The sequence below is a fragment of the Diadema antillarum genome, unplaced genomic scaffold, assembly GCF_040938485.1.
Source record: "Diadema antillarum isolate AM-2024a unplaced genomic scaffold, OU_Dant_1.0 seq00000437_RagTag, whole genome shotgun sequence".
Classification (NCBI taxonomy): domain Eukaryota; kingdom Metazoa; phylum Echinodermata; class Echinoidea; order Diadematoida; family Diadematidae; genus Diadema; species Diadema antillarum.
In genome coordinates, this window is record NW_027271414.1 from 117,882 (window position 1) to 141,195 (window position 23,314).

A 23,314-nucleotide genomic window follows, 5' to 3' on the forward strand; every position below is an offset into this window, starting at 1 on the left:
TACATATGGGGAAGACAATCTGTAAAGTTTAAGGATCGACTTTAAAGCATTCACGAGTAAAGTTCTCGTCGACATCAGGACATAACCCTGACAAAGGCAAGTGCGCAAAAATATTCACAACATCCAAAAAAAAAAAGTTAACCTGTGAAACATTGAAAAGCAAGTGATCTTAATAAATTACATAGTCCAACAACACAAAAAAACCCAGAAAATTTCCCTTGACCTCTAATTTCTTTTCTAATACAAAAACAGATCATAGAAAGTAGAAAATGCAAAATCAATTAAACTCGTAAAAATCAATTTCATTTTCAGAATACCAAAGTACTGTGAGTTCTAATTGTCTGTCCAAAATGACTCATAAAGGCTTGTTCAGATATGATGAGTCAAACTCCGGCAACATTTTAGTGCACAAATCAATGCGATATGAGATGGTAAAAAACAAACAAATAAACAGATCAAAATGCAACAAAACAAAACAAAAACACTGAGGCAAGAGGAATATATTTTGCCACACAGTGGCAAGAAGTTATGGTGCAATCAAGCTCAAAAGTAAGTGAAGATACAATGTCATGAGTTTATCTTTATCTTATTTTTTTTTTGAGTCATGTGCATTCATTAACATAATGAAAGTGACGAGGTTCGGCGCACCATATCTGAACACTAAAAACGTCAGGGGGTTTGTCGCATCATATTTGAACAAACCTTATAGTCATGTAGACTTACCTTTTGAAATCGGATAAGGTAGTCTATAGCCAAAGCCACAGCAATCTTGCACAATCCTTGCGCCCTGGTTCACAGGTGGAAGCAGATAGAGTACAAGAAGGATTTGCAGGTTACTTACATTCTATGCTGTGTTGTAAGAAATGCATGTTATATACAATATATTCTACGACTCATTAACAAAGTATCCAGGTATCAACAGAAATTATCAGTGAATTGCACTGCATAATCAGGGAGCATTAAGTAAAAAAATATGATCCTTCATGTAGGATGAACCCATGGGTTGTTGTGTGACTTCTTTAAAAAAAAAAAAGAAAAAAAACTCTTCTTTATTTCATCAGCATCTCCAAAATAACAAAATTACATTACATATTGATTTGTGACTGTGAACTTTTATATTACAATTGAGTTTGGTGAAATCCATTCATCTGCCTTTGAAAAATCAAAGTCACAAGATATTTCCTGCATTTTTTTTTTTCATAATGAAGGGCTCCTGACCCTTGATTATTGACCTCATGACCCTTATCGACTCCAGGGAAACGTTTGATAAAATGTATTGTCAGATGCAAAGATTTCAGCTACTTATAACAGTTGTCACCAATGACAAGTTTTGTGGAATGCCCCCTGGATTTACACAGCCTTACCAAGTTTCATTCACAGATGATTGTTTTCAACTTGCGGCATGATACACAAGAAACGATATTGGATGGATAGACATCTAGAACACAAAAAAGGGGCTTTCAAAACCTATAGTATTGGGCATACCCTGACTGCTACCAGGTCTGGTGGTACACTATTTGATGATTGCTCCAAGTCTCATGAATCCACATCAGTTTTCGCATGTGTTCTCCCAGCAATCTCAACAGCTTGACTGTGAAGGCTTTCCTCTTGCTAGCTTGACAAGACCTTCCACCAAAAACTGGCCACTGCTCAAAAAAGCTTGGCATCGTTGCCTGGGAGAAGGAGTGAGAAGTACTGTTCAACCTGCAAGTGTAAGGACCATGAACATACATAATTATCAAGTGGCTACAAGTCCACAAACTGTCAAACTGGTGCGCAAGGTGTGATGCACTGGCTTAGGATTCAAAGTACTGAACATCCACATAACTGCACTAGTGTATTTACTGTATACAAGTGCATGAAACAGATTTATCTTGTGTGCATGAAAGATTTGATCAGAACTGCAGAAAACAAAGGGTTTTGTTCAGGTGGCTTCAGATTAATTCAGTCGGTGATTCTATTATATATACCTACTTGAGATATGCTCATAATTTCAAGTTCGTTTTAATTAGCCACTAGGGGGGGGGGGGAAATAATATCCTGCTTCCAGGTATTCATCATCTTTATGCAGTGTACATTTATGCAAATATTATTTGAGGAGAAATGGAAAAATCAAATGCCATTTTGCAATTGATCTACTCTCATTTTCAAGGTTTTTTAGATAGATAATAAAAGTTCTTTTTGCAATTCTGTCATTTTCAAGATTCTCAAGTGCACTATTGCCAATATCATTAAGTGTGGCAATTTATATGGGGAAGAGGCATATTCCAGAAGGGATTTTTTTTTCTAGAGATTATTTCAACAAATACTACCATCAAAGTAGACGTATATTCCCTCACCTGACTCATGAAAAAAGCGATGATACATCGTCGGCGTTTTCACGAACCGACGCTATTTCGTTTTTGAGCGAAAATGCAATTCTGAGAAAATCGCGTTTAAAGATCTCACAAGTTTTAGACAACGTTTTCAATGACTTTTCCTGTCTTGTGTGTGAAAATTTTGACAGGGTGATGAGAGTGGAAGTTGTTCTTCCTATCCATAGTGTAATTTTAGTGTGAATTCAAAAATTTTACGATATTTCTGTCTTCAAACTCACTGCGTCGGTTCGTAAATCCATCGTTTCTTGCGCGCACCATAGGTTATGTACTTAAGCGCGGGTCTCACGAACCGACGTAAGTTGTATTACGCCGGTTCGTGAGACCCGCGCTGTAGGGCCTGTACAATAGGTAACGTGCAATACGCGTGTATTTACGAACCGTCGCTATTTCATTTTCGTATGTGTTTACATACAAATACTATTAGGGCTATACCTGCTTATCAGCAATAACCTTATTAATTGAAATTAATTGTCATGTAATGATTGTTGTGATGATTACAATACATTTAGTGATAATTAAGATGATAATACAAGCCAGTTTCTCTTAATTGTTCTAAAAAGAGTGTTGTCATTGTTTTCATCTTCATTTAGTACACGCATGTATTGTTATTATAGCTGTGGTTGATCGTTCCAAAGATTTCTTTGCCCCCCCTTTTTGTGGATATATTATTATTTAACACTTTTGCATTTGGACATCTATAATTTGGTAATACATGTACTCGGTATACTGTGTTTCATATTTTTTACTTTTTACTGGTTTTTTTTTTACTTAATTAACTTACTTTTTCATTTTTTCACATTATTTTTAATTCAAATTCAGTTCACTTCTTTTATAATAATTATGAATGTTTGTTCTAAGATGAAGGATACCGCTAGATCTTGGGGAAAAGACGTGCCAGTCAGTAATAATTACTTGTATTTACTCATCTTTCATACTCATGCATGCACTCTGTTATTTCTTTCTCTGAAATAATATATTAATTTCTTTATTTCTTATTATTCCACATATTTGTGACATTTACTTTGTCACAATTTTTATCAGTGTCATTATTGTCATTTGGCTCGCATGCGAATTCACTCTTAATTCCTCATTTTCCATCTTTCTCTTTCCTGCTCAACAGATTCTATGATAGCTGCACCTGATCATATAAAAACATAAAACTCATCCTGCATGCACTCTCCGAAACTGATAAACTCCTAAAAATACATAAATATCAACACTATCAGAATTTCAAGCTTCATTTTAAATATATAATAATGGTCATGTTTTATTATGCCTTTTGCAGCAATATATTGAAGAGGTACATTATGTAATCGAAGAAACATAGGTCCTCAATAAAATATCAAATTTGAATTATTCAGAGATGAGTAATGACAATGGGAAGAATAACAATTGTGGAAGAGCTCCATAAATCAATACATATCTAATGGCAAATGGAGATGGAATCAAGATTCAAGAATATGTGTAATTCAAGTTCATTATTACAATTTGTATATCAGTTCTTGTGTGTTCACAAAAAGAGGAACACAGTTCGAACATGCACACCAAATCTTACATCGTACATTTACATCTAGAGAGTGCGGACGGAACATATACAAGAGAAAGAATAACATTCTCAAATTAATATATCAAGCATAACTATGTACAGTGTATATGACCACACAAAGATGTTGCTGCATATGCATGAAGCTTGAGAGTGCTGCAACACCCATATGCTCAGATAAAAACTTGATGTATATCATACAAAAGAGAAGAGGTACTGCATGTACATGTAGTTACACTATTCACAGGACAGTAGAGAAAAAGCACGAGAGAGAGAGGGAAATGGGTGTCTAAAATAGGTCGATGTAAGGAGTGCCAAGCCAATTAAGTCTCTAATAGAAGTCATAAATATATAAGGAAACAAATTAATCACAACATAAATGATCATGCTCATGTTAACCAATAATTAGCATCTAAAAATGTGTGTAGAAAGCCCATAATATCAGCCTTTCGCCCCGAAGGCTTGTTACATATTATGAGAAAAGAGAAATTTTGGCCGACCCCCCCCCCCTCCCTGTGAATCCTTAATCCACCAGTACTATAAACACATTCTGAGAATGTGTTTTAGTGCATGTACTAGCAAATTCACAAGAGGGGTGGGGAAATTCAGCCAAAATTGTGTGTGGCTAAAATAATTAAAAAGAAAGGTCATCAGCAAAACTACGGGGTGGATGCAGACGAATTTGCATGTGATGACTAAAAAAAAATGCAGCTAAAGGAAAAAAAAAGACGGCGGAGAGGGGCCAAGGCTAATTTGACTCCCCTCCCCCCCCCCCCCACCAAAAAACAAACAAACAAACAAACAAACACCACTGTTTTACAGCACCTTTAAAGGACTCTTAATTTTTTGTTTGTTAAAAACAAACGTCTCGAAGTAAAGAATTCCATATTGTAGGCGAAATGTAGACCGATACAGTGTATAAAGTGTACATCCCAAGCTATCAAAGAAAAAAAAAACAGATTATGAATATCATTTAAAGTAAGAATTTCAGTGTGTTTAATCATCTTTAGTTGAGTTGCAAATGACATGTACATATTTGATAAGAGCAGTAAACTTCGAAGCGCCCCCAAGCCCTTCTATACTTAATTATTAATGTGTAAAGGTAGCGCCAGGGCACTCTGGTGGTCTAGTGGTTATGACGCTGGTCTAGTAATCCAGAGGTCGTGGGTTCGAATCCTGCTTGGGCTGCCTGTGATTTTTTTTTTTTTTTTTCACAGCAGCCTACAAACTGCACACTGCAGTTGCGTGCGTTACTACGGATGGAGACAAATGAATAATCTATTATTTTAATATACAATGTTTGACATCCTTATTGCAATCACTTTCTTTAATTGTAAATTTAGAGACATAATGAATTATTATTAAAAGAAATCAAATTTCTGTATTTTGTTGTGAGTTTGCATGGGAACATACACGTATCATAATTTACAATTTTAGTTAGATAAAGAACATCTTATAACAGAACTGTCAAGTGATGGTTGAATAATTATGTCAATTTGTTATAAGTCCTATCAGTTACATGGAGTGCATGTTCCCATGTTTATAAGAATCATACGTGACACATTCAAAGTGGGTTGAAGACAACAAAATAATAAATAAAAGAATAAAGGAGAATAGAACTTAATCTGATTACAGCATCATCTAAATATTGCCAATGTGCACTTAGAAATCTATCAAGATTTATCACAAGGTTATGATTACCACACAAAACCTTCAAGATTTATTATCATGAAATACATACCAATGAACACTTAAAAAAATCTAACATTCCATATCCACATGAAGCTTTCCTTGATATAAATGTCTCTCTGTAGTGTTATTAAAGTGTAGCAAAATTGTAATTACGACATCACAGAATGGAATGCATTGTTTTCACCTTCAATCTTAGGATCTCCTTTCATGTTTCCACTTTACAATCACATTTCACTGTAGATATACCCTCCTTATGTTGTCGCCCTTCATCCCAATTTCTCTCTTCTATCCTATCTGTAGATTGTCTTCTTTCCTAAGCCATTGTATTCACATTCCTTGATGATCAGCACGATGCTGTACTTTTTTCTTCTTCTCTGAAACAGTCCAGCTCTTCGCTACTGCATGGCATCAGTCATCTGAAAGAAAAGACAGAAATTAAGAACTTTCGATTAAAATCAAACATCATGATACAAGATACAACTTTCATTTTGAGAAAAAGAAATCAGCCAACTAAACTGTAGTTGAAATTATTTTGCTCTATTTATATTAAACATAAAACAAAACGGTATACAGGAACAAAGAATGTCAAAAAAATACTGCTGTTTTTGATGCATATTCAAATTGTCTCGCCTTTTACATATTTTAATGATGCACGATCTTATGTCTAGCACTTAGCAAGTCTCATGTAGAATTTAAATTATTATTCACATGAATAAATCTGCATGTCCTTGTAAACAAGGCATTTGCTTTGAAAAAGCTGAATATTACTAATTGCATTTGGGAAAGAGTCTACGACAATCAAACTTGTTTATTATCAGAGACTTTAACATCTTAATTAGACCTAGACTCTACATTACCATTGTATTCACATCCGTTGGTGATGTACACGACCCTGTACTTTTCCTTTTCTTTTCTGAGACAGTCCAGTTCTTCGCTACTCCATGGCACCAGTCATCTGAAAGAAAAGAAAGAAATTAAGAACTTTTGATTAAAATCAAACATCATGGCACAAGATACAACTATAATTTTGAGAAGAAAAAAAAAATCAGCCAACAAAACTGAAGTTGAAATTATTTTGCTCTATTTATATTAAACATAAAACAAAATGGTATGCCTATGCAGGATCAAAGAATGTCAAAAAATGCTGCTGTTCGTATTTGATGCATATTCAAATTGTCTCTTCATTTACACATTTTACTGATGCAAGATATTATGTTTAGCACTTAGTATGTCTCATGTAGAAATTGAATTATCATTCACATGAATATAAATCTACATGTATTTGTAAACAAGGCATTGCATTGAAATAGCTGAATATTACTACATGTACCTGCATTTGGGAAACAGTCTATGACAATCAAACCTGTTTCTTATCAGAGACTGTAACATCTTAATTAGACCTAGACTCTACATTAGCATTCAGCTTTTAAAGGTATTAACCATTCACTTATAAAACACTGGCATTGTCATGTGCATTATATTTCTTTGATACTGCACATATTTTCATGAAGTCTGCACAAGAATGCAAATGAAACACGTCTTCTGTTTGGTATTTATGAAAAAAAAAATCACTAACCCGGAAGTCCTTGGCCTTAGGAATAACGCGTGGCGAGTTAGTAGGAATTGACGTTAAAATAGAATAAGAATAGATCTACTAAATAGGCCTTTGCCTCATGAATGTCTGGTCTAATTATAGACTAAGTGAAGTCTAGACCTTTCACTTTTAAGTTACCAGTGGTTCACAAAATTTATATTATAGATCTAGACTACATCTAGATCTAGACATCTAATACTATTAGATCTTGGCAACTTTTGTCTTTGTGACACGAAATTAACACGTCACAGATGATATTGCGGCGATATCCAACAGGATGACAGTACCACTATTACTGAATCAGTAAGTTGACATAGATAACTAACATCAACTTGTTAACGTACGTTAGAGATGGCACCATATACAATAACCGGTGACACTGACACTGACAGATCTAACGACTACGTTTAGACTAACGTTAAAGAGTTAGACTCGGCCATCTCAGTAAGTCGGCCAAAGACAAAGTCAATACAGGGCTAAGTCAGTGTTACTGTTATGTTAGGCCTAACAAACGGTTACTCGGTTAGGTTAGGTTTACCAGGACTCAAGAGTCCTGGTTAAATCAGTCGAGGGACATTTCTTAGAAGTCCTTCGATTCCAAGAATAAAAAGGGTGAAGGAACAAAGGGAAAAAAGGAAAGAAGAAAGGACAAAAGATTATGTATGGCTGCTGTGGAAATCGACAGCGCTACTGTATCACTATCAATCACGCGTGAATATGTAAACGCCATTTGGTTGGGCCGCATTCACAAGTTTTAGGGAAAAAAAGCCCCACCGCTGTGCTTCAAAGGTACTCCACTCGAACTAACGTTAGACATAATGTCACATATCTACACACAGTACGGTACTAGGGCTGAATTCACAAGTATACTATAACACTGCACTGTACAGGAAAGCCACCTAACCTGTAGAGTACTACTCGTAGTGTTTACATACTGTCATAGATGACATCTACACCAACGCTGCACACTGGCACTGGTCCGACGGTCCCTGACCAGGAAAAATCACTGTTGGACACTGACCAGTAACTTTTTCAGGAATGGACCAGTAAAAATTGGGGGAAAAAATGGGTGGACTCTACCTACTATTACCACTAGTCTAGATGTAGATCTAGAGCTAGACTATAGACTCTGTGTTAATTTGACTTGGTCTTAGACTTCAGCTGATCTTAGTTTTAGTAACTGGCATTACAAGTAAAGTCTTAACTTAGACTTAATAGTTAAACTTGAAAGTTAAAGTCTAGCATGTCTAACTTTATTCTTTACTCTTCCTTTGAGTTTTACTTTTAGACTTTTTACTTTTTTTTTAGTTTAGTAGGCCTACTTTGTCAATCTCATGATTTCATTTTCAACTCAAGTCAAGGCATAGCCATGAGTGTCTTCGAGACTTTGACATCTTGCATGTCTTGCACACAGACGTTACGACTACAGTATGGACTAACACTACTCTATCCCCCTCAGTAGTCTCAGAAGTAACGACATAAGTTGAAAAGAAACTATAAATAATATGATTTGGGATCTAATTTGAAATTGGATGGCGTTTACAGACTAGGCTTCATAAGCATCACGCGATTGAATACATGGGACTACACTCTACCGCCATTAATGGTTATGGTAGTCCAACTGAAACTGTTATTTTGAGCATGATTTTAATAGGATTATAGCTTACCATTCAATTCACTCGTGGACAGTGGGCTGGCTTAGGTCGTCATTCATCTTTCAGATGGTTTGGTTCTCACTCTGAGATCTGGATTAGGGCCAAAACCTAATTCTAGGCCAGTAAGTTGAACAAAGCTCAAAATAATGCAACTGCGACGGTTCGTAAAACCCGCATTGCTCTTCACCCTAGCAATTCGGGTTTCACGAACCGGCGTATCTTTACTGCGTCGGTTCGTGAAACCCCTTTTTCTCAATTTCTCGATATTTCGAGTACCGTCGTTTTTTTCTTTCTTTGATAAAATTAAGAATAATTAATTTTGTGATCTAAAATTTTGGGATTTGGTAGAGTTTTGAAAGCACTTTCATTTGGTACCAATATCTCGATTTTGAAAATTTTGACCAAAATCGAAATAGCGTCGGTTCGTGAAAATGCCGACGACATGTATTCCATTTTGACTCATTTGTGAAATTTAGGATCAGTTCTCAGACAGAGAACAACTGCCAGTTATTAATATGGGCTGTGATTCTGTTTCTCGCTACCCTTGAACTCGCACCTTACAATTAGATCTAGAGTCTAGAGTCTTAACATGGACTCGGTGGAAATACCGGTTTTACATGCATGTGACGTCATCAACTTTATAAGAGCATATTCTTATATAATGTAAATTTGTAAGCGGTTAGCAAACTCATAAATAGTAGTACATGTACTCATATTAGAAACTAGTTAGTAGATTCTAACGTAAGATCCACGCGCAAACACTAGCGTCCTATATAGGCCCCTACGTTCCTACGTGTACACTGTAGTGTACTGAAAACATCACGTAACCTGTTGTGATAAACAAAAATCGGGTCGGGAGAACCCCCCACCCAGCCCCTTTAATCGGGTATTTACGCTCTTTTTAGAGCGATATTTGCTACTAGTACCTAGTACTAATTTAAACCTAACAGTTTGGAACTAGAACAGTTACAGTAGGCCCTACAAAAAATATAGTAGGCCTAGGGGCCTACCAGTATACCTACGAACATGTACAAACCTACGAACATGTACACACAAACATTGTTCGAACTTCGTCTTCGTGCACGTCAGTAGCGGGTAATGATTTGCGCGCTAACAAAGATCCGCACCTGAGCCTCAGAGGTAAGAAAACTACATCAATAACAATACAAAATGCCACGGAACCTTTTATATTTAAAATTTGATGATATTTTTAAAATGCAATTATTGGACAAAGGAACCCTCAGCGAAATTCGGACTCAATGCACCGCATGCAGCGCGTTGGTGTTATGGCCTATTATGTATGGCAAACACTATAGGCTACATGTACTTAGTATGCTGCGCTACATAGTATACTATAGTATTACGTGCGTGCAAAGACAAAGTTGTCTATAATATGCGATGAAATCCGTGAAAATCATGCACATCGTTTATGATAGAAAATAACTGGTACAGGAAATAATTACCTTAAAAGATACTTATCCCCGCTGACAGACTTAGCAAAGTCACCATCATAGATTCAATGTCATTTTTAGCCCCAGACGACATCGAAAACCTGACTATCGCGATGACAGACGTTGACGACTCCGCGCCACAGCAACAAATTTCAGGCATTGGCATGTGTAACCAATGAGATCATCGGACTGCGAACACGTGACTTTCTCTGGTGGACAACTAACACCGATACGGTGTTATTAGTGAAAACCCCCTTTTCATGACAAAACTATAACACCACTTGGGTGTCATTTTAACACCGAGAATCTAACACCCAATGAATGAGAGAATGTTGGTGTTAAATTAACACCGAAGGGTGTCAAATTGTGTCAATTTAACACCAAATTTAACACCCACAGTTTGACACCCGGTTGGTGTTACACTTTTAACACCGCATTTTTTGCAGTGTAATCATTAACAGAAATTGATTTTGTTTTTGTTTTGCTTCATTTTGTTTTTGTTTTGTTTTCTTTTGTGTGTGTGTGTGTGTGTGTGTGTGTGTGTGTGTGTGTGTGTGTTTTAGCCCAGGAGACCTGCCTTTACAGGAACATCACCCAATCATGGTCTGACATCAATTCGTTTTGGTCAAAGGATGATATTCGGATAAACATCATGTCAAAGCCCGATTGTGCACAATTATTTTTTTCTTTTCTAGAGAGTGTTGATCATTAACCGGTACACAACAGCGTTAAACGTATAGCCTACAAACCAGTGTAGCGCAATGTCATCGCTGTTTTAATACAAGACCCTGTATTTTCTGGCCGGCCACATAGTCTGTCATGCGACGTATTCTTGTACAGCTAGCGATGATGAATAAAAGAATTTCGAGAAATATCGAAGTAATTAATAGACTCAAAGGTATTTTACCAATGAAGGTTGATTTTGTTATATAACAGCTTAATTTTATCTCATTTGAATTATTTTCATACTGTATGGGCAAATACTCATCAATCAAATCAATTTCTATTCTGTACAAACTCGCATTATGAAGCGCCGTAATGCCTTTGTTTCTGAAAATGAATGTTTTGAATATACTATATCAATTGAATAAGTTTAATAATTGTGATATTATGATTGTGACAAATGAACTTTTATCGAGCTGGCATTGCAATCAGATGAATCTTTTCATGGAGGATGATCTTACGTGTGTCTCTCATCGACTCGTTTACGTTAAGTATAGTTTAGTATTGTTTGCTATATTGCTTAGTATCCTCTGGATTTATGTGCATTTCTATGAATGCTTCCAGGTTAGCATGCCTTTACAGTGACGGGGCAATCATTGATATTGAACTGCACATTACTTGAATATGAGGCCATTCTGAAGCAAATAATTTTCACACAACAATAGATACATAATGTACTCTTAGATGAATTCCACAAGGATTGGAAAATCATCCCCCAGCATTCTCACTGATTCCCAATGATAAGTTAATAGCCATCACCTTTAATCAGATAACTTATGATTGTGCCGATAATTGATATTATGTAAGATGTCCTCTATTCATAATACACAAAGCTGAACGAATTTTCCTTATGAAACTCATTCTCAACCTACTGCCTTCGAACCTTCATCATGCGGTCAGGGGCGTCGATCCTGGGCGAAAGGGGCAAGCAAGACCCATAGAAGTAGGAAGCAGTGGCGTATCTACGGAAAACGGTGCCTGGGGCAAGCGAGGAAATCTGCGCCCCTAATTTCTGAAAAAGTGTTCAACCCCAACCCCATCCCGGAACGATAGGGACTTTATGCTTTTTCATAATAAATATATGCTTTTTCAAGCACTTAAAAGGGGTCTTTTTGAGAGTGATTTAAATGTAATAAATTGTGATAAATTTTGGCGAGCGAGCGCAGCGAGCGAGCCGAAAATTTTTGTATTTCAGCTTACAAAACATGGAATTCTTGTCATTTTTTGCTTACTAAATCTTACAATTCTAATCAAGATATAGTGACGGCCTTATAGATAACGATTTGTACCAACAAACTAAAATACTCGAACTTAGTACGCGCGAGTGAGCCGAAATTTGTATATTTCCGCGTCATCATCACGTTTTGTTCTTATCTTTTTTTGTGACAAAGTTTGGCGAGCGAGCGAGCGCAGCGAGCGAGCCGATTTTTTTTTTTTTTGTATTTCAGCTTACAAAACTAAAAGATGACCTAACGACTTATACCAACAAACTGAGGACTTGAAAAAATACTCTAAATCACTACGCGTGAGTGAGCCAAAATTTGTATATTTCCGCGTCATCATCACGTTTTGTTCTTATCTTTTTTTTATAAGTTTTGGCGAGCGAGCGCAGCGAGCAAGCCGAGAAATTTTTGTATTTCAGCTTACAAAACATGCAATTCTTGTCATTTTTTGTTTATCAAATCTTACAATTCTAATCAAGATATAGTGACCACCTTATAGATACGATTTATACGAACAAACTGAGGACTTGAAAAAATACTCTAAATTAGTACGAGCGAGTGAGCCGAAATTTGTATATTTGCGCGTCATCATTACGTTTTGTTCTTATCTTGTTTGATTTTTTTGCGCCCCCCCCCCCCATGTTCGAAACCGTTGGCGCCCTGCTTTGATCCAATCGGCGATCGCTTCAGAACGAATAAAGTCGGTGTAACATTTCGCCTGCTAAATATAAAATGACATGTGTGAACACAATATACATTGTCATTTTGTCCGCATCATCATCATGTTTTGTTTTTATCTTGTTTGAATTGGTTTTCTGCCCCTACCTCCTCCTCCTTGTTCCTTTTCTTCCCTCTCTTCTTTCTCTTTTTTTTTCGTTTTTTGTTTTTGGCGCCCCCAAGGAGTGGCGCCCGGGGCACGTGCCCCCCTTGCCCCCCCCCCCCCCCCCCCCCTAGATACGCCACTGGTAGGAAGCACTTCTTGTTTAAAGCTGGTAAAACAAAATTGCCGAATTGTATACAGAGGAATTCGTGAGACATCTTTGCTTCTTTCCTTTGAAACACTTCATACTACAAAATTGTTATTTACCTTTTCCAACGGAACCATCAAATGAGTGACTGTCCACAAAGCAGAGGGATATTATTGACTTAAAGCTGAATACAGATTACGGAAATCTTTCTTTCCTTATAGGGACTAGCTTTTTAGCAACGATATCTATGTCTTTAAATCTGTTCTTTTTTACGGTTGTACATAATACGAGTCGACGGAAATTCCCTAACCTCTTTTAAAATGTAACATTACAAACAAGCAAAATTGAAAGAAATGAACATGAGATAGCGTTTGCTCTTGCTTATGAAGTGCATTTTTAAGTGCAGACTCCAGGAAAAGATGAAGAAAAGACGCCATGCGGCAATTTCGCTCCACTTTCTTCAAGTGGCTCTTGATCATACCGCTGGTAACATTTTATCAATCTCTTTTGAAAGGCGGAAATGTTAAAGAACGAAAGTGAAAAAAGGACACTTTAAAACAATTTGGGTTCCGTCTCTTTTTCCTTGGTGCAATAACCAAAAGAGGGTGCTAATTTTCTGATTCCCATAATCATTAGACTGAGCAGCCATTAAAGGGGACCTCCGGGTGATTTTCAGACTTGTATCTTTGAACCACTTTAAATAAGTTAAACTGAGACCAGATTTTCAGAAATTATAGTGATTGGGATGAAAAATGAGAATGTTTTCAAAATTTATAACAAATTGCAATGAACAAGGACGGCGAAATGGCAGCCTCAATATAAGAATGCATAAGTTGGGGCTCAAGGAAGCAGAACAAAAGAAGAAGGCATGCATAGAGTCTTCACATGTGAACTTGTTTAGCAAGTGGTATTGTACTGGAATTGCACTGCTACATTTCTGAAATATATGAGGCTCTGATGTCATTAACACTGTCCAGTGTAATTTGTTCAAGATTTTCAATTTATTAGTTTCTCTGCTCAAGGACCACAACAAATTCCACGAATCTATACATGGAGCTGTTGATTTATGTACTACATGATGTGAAATTATGAAAATCGTCCGGAATCGAATGTCCCTTTAAAAATCTCGCGTATCGCGGTTCTCGGCGTATCGCAATCTTTGGGTGTCACTCCCTCTTCCGGCTTCTCGCGTACATTAAATCACCACTACGAGTAAAAAGGCCGAGAAAAAATTCTAGACTACCTTCAAGGAAAGACATTAAAAATAACTGCATGCTTCGCTTGGAATTCAGAGTGAACTACTTTGCCGCAAATGAAAATGGATGGAGGTACTGTTGTCATAGTTTTGACTGCACTGATGACTTTGTCATGTCTTGCTGTCCGCTGGGAAAAATCTGGTCTCAAATGCATTTTCTCTGACTCGGGATCCTTAAGTCAAGCCAACTGCTCTCACCTTAATCTCTCCGATGTCCCCCAGAGTCTTCCAAACAACCTCAACAAGCTTGACTTATCAGACAACAACATTGTGACCATCACAAATACTTCTTTCGTTAAATATCCCAAGGTTCAAATCCTGCTCTTGAGGTTGAACTCGCTGAAATGGATCGAGAAGAAATCGTTTGAGACGCTCCAAGACCTGACAGTGCTTGTTTTGAGTTCAAACAACATCAGTCGACTTCCAGACGGTCTCTTTATTCAGAATATCAAACTCTCAGTCCTAGATCTGTCCTTCAACAGACTGACTGAAATCCCAAATAACGCTTTCGGGTCTATTAGAGCCTTGAAGAACATCTCTCTCAAGCACAACCTGATCAAAAACGTCAGTTTTGCCAATTTCTCTTCCTGTGGAAACCTATCACGTATTGATCTCACCCTCAACAAGATCACGCGTCTTCGCCAAGAGAGTTTTGCTGCTATCGGAAAATGTTTCATCTTCAACATCATTCTAAACAACAACCAACTCTCCGAACTTCCGGTAGAACTCTTCTCCCATTTTCACCATCTGCGTAATCTCAATATCAACTATATTTACCTCCCCATCTTCGACATGAGGGCCTTCATGGGAAATTATACCATCAAGCATATGTTTATCAAGAGCGCAAACATTCACACTATCAACCCCCTCAAACACAATAGCAGACGTTTAAACTTTCCTCACGTGACAGGAATTAGTCTTCAGGGAAACGAACTCTCTCAAATTCAGAGCAACGTATTCAGGGGATTTGGAAACTTGCAGTATCTGTACCTCGGTGAAAACAAGATAACCTCTATCACTAACGTCTCATTCTGTGGATTGGATTCACTTGACAGCTTGAGTCTGGACAGAAACCAACTTTCACACTTGCCTCTTCGTGCCTTTGTATGTACCAAGAAACTAAAACAACTCTGGCTATCCAAAAATAGCATTGTAGTGTTGGACCCTCTTGCATTTCATGGTATTCCTTCTCTACAATTATTGGATCTTTACTTAAATAACATAGAGAAGTTTGCAGGACCGTGGGATCTGCCTTCTTTACAGACACTAACCTTGCAAAGAAACAGATTAAAATTTTTGAATGAAATCGCATTTACCGGAATGCCTCACTTGCAGAAAGTTAACTTGAGTGAGAACTTACTCACAAACATTGAAGAAGGTATATTTATCGGGCTCACTTTTCTGAAATGTATTGATCTGTCTTTGCACACGACACTCACACTAAATAGTCCTTTTGAAAATTTGAGGCACCTCGAGTACCTAAACTTGAAGAATACGCTGGTTAAGTTTCCGTCACCAAATCAATTTGCAAATGCAAGCTCTATGAAGACACTAATCATGTCACTAGCACAGTTGAGTATCAGGGACCTGGTAAGTGAGCATCAAAATCTGTCCGTCTTCATTGGGTTAGAATCACTAACATTCCTAAATCTATGGGGGAATAACTTGCAAAACTTGCACAAGTTCCCTTGGGTATTCCAACCACTACGTAAACTGCAAATAATTAACCTAAGCAAAAGTCGTATCACCGTTTTGACACCAGGGATGTTCTCTCACCTTCCATCCCTAAGAAGACTAATGCTATTTGATAACAACATACAGGAAATCAACCCACATACTTTTGATGGACTTGGAACCTTACAGGAATTGCTTCTGCAGGTGAATGAGATACATCTGTTTGACAAAAATCTACTCACGGACACACCGAATCTCACACGTTTGTACCTCCACAAAAATCAGCTCACTACAATTTCTGCAAGCACATTTATGCCAAAGACTCTTGTGCGCCTAGATATCTCCCACAATCCTTTCGTTTGTGACTGCAGCTTGGCATGGTTCCGAAACTGGCTCCATACCACTAACGTTGATGCCTCACCCGGTAATAAAACCGTGTGTTCACAGAGCTCTTTCAAAGAACTTGTGAACATCCTGCTTGAAGCATTCCATCCCTGTGACTTTTGTGGAATCAATGCGCTTCTAATCTCGGGGATTATTTTTGGCAGTTTCATGGTCTTAATGACGGGATTTTTGATTTACAGAAAACGCTGGTGGTTGAACTACAAGATCTTCTTGCTAAAACTGTTTGTCTTGGGTTATGAGCAACATGATGGAGAAGACCTACAGGCAGATGACTATGAGTATCAGCTCAACATCATGTGTCATGATGATGATGATGACTGGGTTCATGGTGTCCTCAGACCCGCACTGGAAGAGAGGATGCCCCATCTCCAACGGGTTGCCTATGGCGATGACGCTCTCAGGGTTTCAATGTACTACATTGATGCTGTCTACCACATCATCGACAACAGCTACAAGACCGTCCTGCTGCTTAGCAACCACTGTGCTGATGATGCCTGGTTCATCACCAAGGTCAGAGTGGCTCTGGAGCATGTGAATGAAACAGGACTTGACAAAGTCATGCTGGTATTTTTGGACGACATACCAGATGAGCGGCTGCCATACCTGGTAAGACTCTTTCTGAGCAGAGACAGGCCTAACCTGCTCTGGACTGAAGACCACGATGGTCAGGACTTTTTTTGGGCATACTTCGAGAAGTGCATGCGGACAAACCCACAGATTAATCATGTCCTTCCGATCTAATAGTTTAATCAAAGCATGAACATGTCTAATCTCCTTCTACGTAACACGTACAGTATACAGTAATTGAGTTGAACACAAAGTCTTTGTATCATGTTACCTTAGGCATATTCTGAAGCATATCTATCAAAATGGTGAATTAGGTCGAAGAGTAATATCATCATTTCATTTTAATCTATGGTATGTTCAACTATCATTGCACTATCAAGCCAATATTAAATGAACGTGCAAAACACAGATTGAAATATACGTTTTTAATCATTCGCTTTAAAAGCGTTTGATTATTAGGAGTAGTATGCTCATTGTTTCATATGCAGGTACAATAATTTGGAGAGGTTATCCAAATAATCTAAGAAATATAAACTCACATTACGCTTTTCGCGAATCAATCAGAAAACGTCTCTTATGGAATAACGTTTAAATGATCTCCCATAACTTCCTGTAAATATGTATACGCCTGTTAAGAAAAATTACTTCTGGAAATATTGCAAATGTATATGCTCTAAAACTGCAATTAGTAAAATTTGTACAAAGGACTGACCTCGACTAACCTACTTGTTGTTGCTAGTTCTTTTTTTTAATCAAATATCATATTCTGTTACTTTCGAGTATTTTATGAGGTAATATGTTTGTTATCGGAGGTGTTGCTTGGTTGATAAATTTTATTTTATTCCTTTTCATTTCACGTCATGTCATTTAAATTTATTTTCTTGCATTACTTTACAGGGGCTGCTGCACCCCCCTCCCCCCCCAAAAAAAAAAAAAAACAAAAAAAAAAACGACAATATGGAAAATACACAAACTTAAGGAAACCCATGACTTACAGGGTGTTCCGCCAAGATATTCTTCCCATGGGGGAGGGGAGGGGTGATCATTGCCCTTTGACCAAAGAACGATCATTACCCCTTAAAAATAAAATAAAACAACGTTCCGTCGCCCTTGCGTCATATCTCAAAATTTGACCACCTGGTACACTATACCTGTCATTCTGTAACATCTTAAGATTCTGCTTCAAGCATTTCTTCGATTTACAATGGTTTTTGGTACATAATTCTATAATGCGTGCGTAACCGAACTGTGTAAAGTTGCTCATAGGTATTTGATGTTAGCGTCTCTGATGTCCTTACTTTGATAAACATTGTGTACTGTTTGTATATTACATATATTTTAGATTACAATGGTTTTAGTACACATTCGTGTTTAACCCAACTGTGTAAAGTTACTCAGCTATTCGGTGTTAGCGTCTCTGATATCCTTGCTTTAATATAAGTTGTGTACTGTTTGTATAGTATGTAGTCACTTGTTTGATTATTTTCCACTAATCACATTTTCTTTATTTCTCTTCATTTATAATTTCGTTTTAGACAAAAATGTTCCATCCATTAGCTGTAGGCCTACTTACGTAGATCGTTTGATTTTTGTAAATTCACTCTTGTCTGGCAGCTTGTATGAATAGTAGGCTTAATTAGAAAATGAATGTATGCAAAAATGTTCGTACATCATACAAATACTTACACTTTGTACATTTCCTCCACGTGAGTGAGACGGGAGCACTGGCGGCATTTTCATAGAACATCATGTCTAGATGTGATGATATGGAATATCAATGGGACCTGTGAAATATATGTGTAAGTTCATACACTGTATATAACCAATGAACTGCTCTTATCATTCGTGATTGTTTCTGTTCAATACAGTATGTTAAAGATAAACTGTACGTGTAAATGTTCAAGAGTGATTGAAAATTCCTTAGGATATACCACGTGGTGGTCATATTCCGGGATTACTATATCTACACCGCTTTATTAGGCCGCATTTTTTTTTTTCTATCAGATTGCAAAACCCTCCAGATAGATGGTACCGTAGATATACATCAACGGTGAAATATGTATTCTCTAAATCTGTCTCTTTTAAACGATCAGAAGCAATAGTGCGAGAGATAAGCTTGGATGGAAGAGGTGGTATATGACAAGATCGATTAGAAATATTGACGATCATAAGGACTTTTTCAAGTTCTCATTAATCTCCTTAGAACTGCGTTGTGTAATTTACGGCTCTAATATACAGAACTCAGTTGAAAGTTGGATGTCCCAAGCACCAATCTATTTTGCTTTTTACATCCCATGATATAAAGAGACCTCAACTGATCAGCTGATACGAACAATTACGTAACTGAAAAAAATAAAGGTCACATATTAAAGTAGGCCTACCTTGGCAGAGAAAAGGCGAAAATTAATTTGACTTGTGGAAAATGATCATGGTGACACGGTGTCGAACAAACTCTATTCAGATACTACATCTGCTGCAAACAATGATACTAATGGTATTATTCATTGAAATGATATAAAGTTACAATGGTAACACTGACAATACTAAACTGTTCCCTCTGAGATTCTCAAATCTGCGTAGACTTGTACAAGAACGAATGATTCGCCTATGCAATGTATTAAAATTCATTCTTTTAACTTTATGACGTTACGTGAAATTTGACATAGTTTGTTTGTTTGTTTGTTTTATTTCCGTCATAAACATACTTACAGATATAAAAGACAACATGTTACAGGGAAAATGATACATCATGCATAAAATGAAACATACATACATAGCAAGTGAATAGTGTGACACATCATCGATATACAAAAAAAAAGAAGAAAAAAAAAGAAATAGAATGTAGGATTATAGAAAGATAATGGCTGGATAGCCCATAATCAGCTGCACTTTTCTGGTGCCGCTGGTCTTCCATGGGGACCAGTTATAAAGAGGTATGGAAAAGAAAAAAAAGAGTAGAAGATTTCATATTATATAAATACATTATAATAGTCTCATGAAAACTTATAATGCAATAATTATACAAAATCTCAAGGCAAAATACGCTTTCTTGAAAAGTGTAGATACATTTCTTGTGTATCACACAAATGTATATATATGTATATCTAGATAAGTTTACAAGAATGAAATAAAACCAATTCAAAAAGGGACCGTTTAAAATCCTTCAGTGACTTGCAGTCACGGACAGCATGAGGAAGGCTGTTATATAGTTTGGCTCCCCTGTAGAAAAATGCACGTTTGCAAAAGTTTGTCCGAGGTTTTGGAAGGCTGAGGCTACTGTGCCGAAATTGGTAGGGTTTGGGGGAATACAATATATTTTCGCGTAAATAGGTAGGTGTTAAATTATTCAAAATCTTGAAAATCATTACTCCGACATGAAATTTTTGACGGGATTTTAACGTTTCCCACTGTAATATATCATGTATTGACCTGACAGAAAAGTGTAATTTAGGATTAATCTTCAGAATAATTCTTCCTGCTCTATTTTACAATTTTTGCAGTTGATTTATATGTTTTTCACAAAAGGACTCCCAAATAACATTTGCATAATCCAAATGAGGAAGAATAACATTGCGATATATCAATTTCAAAGAATTTCTGTTTATGAAATATGTCAAACGACGAAGGATAGAAATCATACGGCCTACTTTTTCTCACAGATAATTTACATGAACGTCCCATCTGAGTTCGTCATCAATATACAATCCTAGGTATTTCAAACTTTTAACCCGATTTATTTCATATCCTTTTATACTCAAATCCAAACTGTTATATCTTTTCAACATATATCTATTACCAATTAACATACAGTTTTATCATAATTAATTTTCAATTTGTTCTTACACATCCAACTATCTAATACAAATAATTCCTCATTCAATATTGTTTGTACTTTTTGTGGGTCTTTATGAGAAAAATAAATAACAGTGTCATCCGCATATAAATGCACATTACATGAATCAAATATGGAAGGTAAGTCGTTGATAAATATAATAAACAACAATGGACCCAATATCGATCCCTGTGGCACACCGAGCTTGATATCCAGTTCTTCGGAGGTACAATTACCTATACTAGTTACTATTTTTCTGTCAGATAGATAATTTTCAAACCATTTAAGAGTGGGGCCGTTAATACCTATTGTGAAAAGTTTATGCAGCAGGCATTTAGGGTTGATCATATCAAAAGCTTTTTGCAAATCTACAAAAACTGCACCAGTGTATAGTCCGTTATCCAAAGACTTCAACCATTCATCGGTTACTTTAATCAGTGCCGTGGAGGTTGAATGTTTTGGCCGAAATCCGGATTGTTCCATTATAAGTATATCATTTCTACTTAAATGTTATAGTAATTGTTTTTGCATGATATTTTCAAGAATTTTTGATAAACACGATAAAAAAGAAATTGGTCTGTAATTATTTGGAATCAATCTATCACCCTTTTTATGTAGAGGAATAATTTTTGCTATCTTCCATTTATTTGGAACTTTTCCTTGGGTTATAGATTTATCAATCAAAAAAGTTATTGGTCGAACAATTACATCCTTTGACATTTTTAGGATCTTTACTGATATTCCATCTAATTTCAAACTTCTTATTTTCTAATTGCTCTATTTCCTTTAAAACTTCACTTTCACTTACAGTAGAAAACGTTAATGGATATTGCACACATGGTTCGCATGTGGCAGCATCTGTACAGATTCTGTCTACAGGTTCTACTACAGTATCAGCTGATTCAGAAATCAAACTGGTTGCAACATTGGCAAAATGGTGATTAAATTCGTTTGCCATACTTTGACACTGACTGGGTGGAGGCTGAGAGGAAGAACATTTCTTGGGTAATACTGATGATAATGTTTTCCATGAGTTATTATAACTTTGATCTTTAGTCAATTATTCAATAAAATATTTGCGTTTAGACTTCATAATAAAAGATGTTACTTTATTTTTTGATTTACGATATTCTTTCCAGATACTCTCATCTTTGGTTCTTATAGCTTTCCTTTTTAATAAATCTCTTTCCTTCATTAATTTAAAAATTGTTACATTTAACCATGGTGATTGAGTTTTCCGAACTCTCTTGGTTTTTACGGGCATTATATGCTTATCAACAACTTCAAATAATAATTTTTTCAAATTTTCCAGTACATTTATCAATACAATCCTCCTCTTCAACTTCTACCCAGTTCTGTTTTGAGAGATCAGCCTTGAATATATCTATATCTACATCTTTGGTTTTTCTATATGTAACATATTTCACACTTGAATGAACCTGATGAGCTTTCCAGATTAGGTAGCTCATTGAGTGATCACTTACTCCACTGTGTATAACACCATGCGATTTGATCATCTCAATGCTATTTGTTAGCATATGATCTATTAAAGAAGCTGTTTTGTTTGTTATTCTGGTACATTCACTATAATTGACGAAATGCAAAGAATAAATGCTATTAATCTGCTTGTACCGTTTCACAGCATATTCATCTACCTCCTTACTAATGTCGAGATTTATATATCCCATAACAATCAGATGACAATCGATGCTTTCAGTGAATTCTAAGAATTGTTCATATTGATCTAAAAGATCACACTTAGAGTTCGGAGGTCGATACCAATTTGTTAATAATATAGGTGTGCTGTTCGCGCTGAATTTGTTTTGGAAATTTCGGCTTTTCATACGTAGGCTAGTGTTAGCGCATCAAACATAGCGATGATTGTGTGTTAAATGTATGCGCGCGCGCAATATATAGTAGTGTGATTTTCGGCCTTCCATAATGGGCTAGAAAGATGGCGCACGAACCGACGGTTTGCTCGTTCGTGAGTCTAGCCAAAATGCAGAAAATGTGTAATATTATCTCACGATAGTCACAGAATTCCGGGTGGAAGTTCTTCCTCTGATGGTTCTGCGTAAGTTTACAATTATTACGTTGTTCACAGTTCTTGATAAAAGAGAATCTCAATGCTTTTTGCGTGTCCGGATATCATGAACGGTCTAGCGTAAGTGACGCTAGTGTAGGTTATGTACGGTGCATATTGATATAGCGTAGGATTGACAGCTTCGCATTGTGCATTGTACGTTGCGTGTAGAATTACTGTAGTTGTAGCGTCGTAGATTCGCATTGGCTCTTTGTGTTATCACTTGGCCGTGAGCTGATATGATGTGTAGAGCAGTATTCAGAACTTGATT

General features: G+C 36.6%; 1 protein-coding gene across 1 annotated transcript; it reads left to right on the forward strand.

The window, feature by feature from the left end:
* The first annotated feature begins 16,717 nt into the window (after window positions 1–16,717).
* LOC139732571 (toll-like receptor 2 type-2) lies at window positions 16,718–17,302 on the forward strand. The gene has a single exon (XM_071643424.1). The coding sequence runs from the start codon at window positions 16,718–16,720 to the stop codon at window positions 17,300–17,302; it is 585 nt and encodes a 194-aa protein (XP_071499525.1).
* Window positions 17,303–23,314: the final 6,012 nt, after the last annotated feature.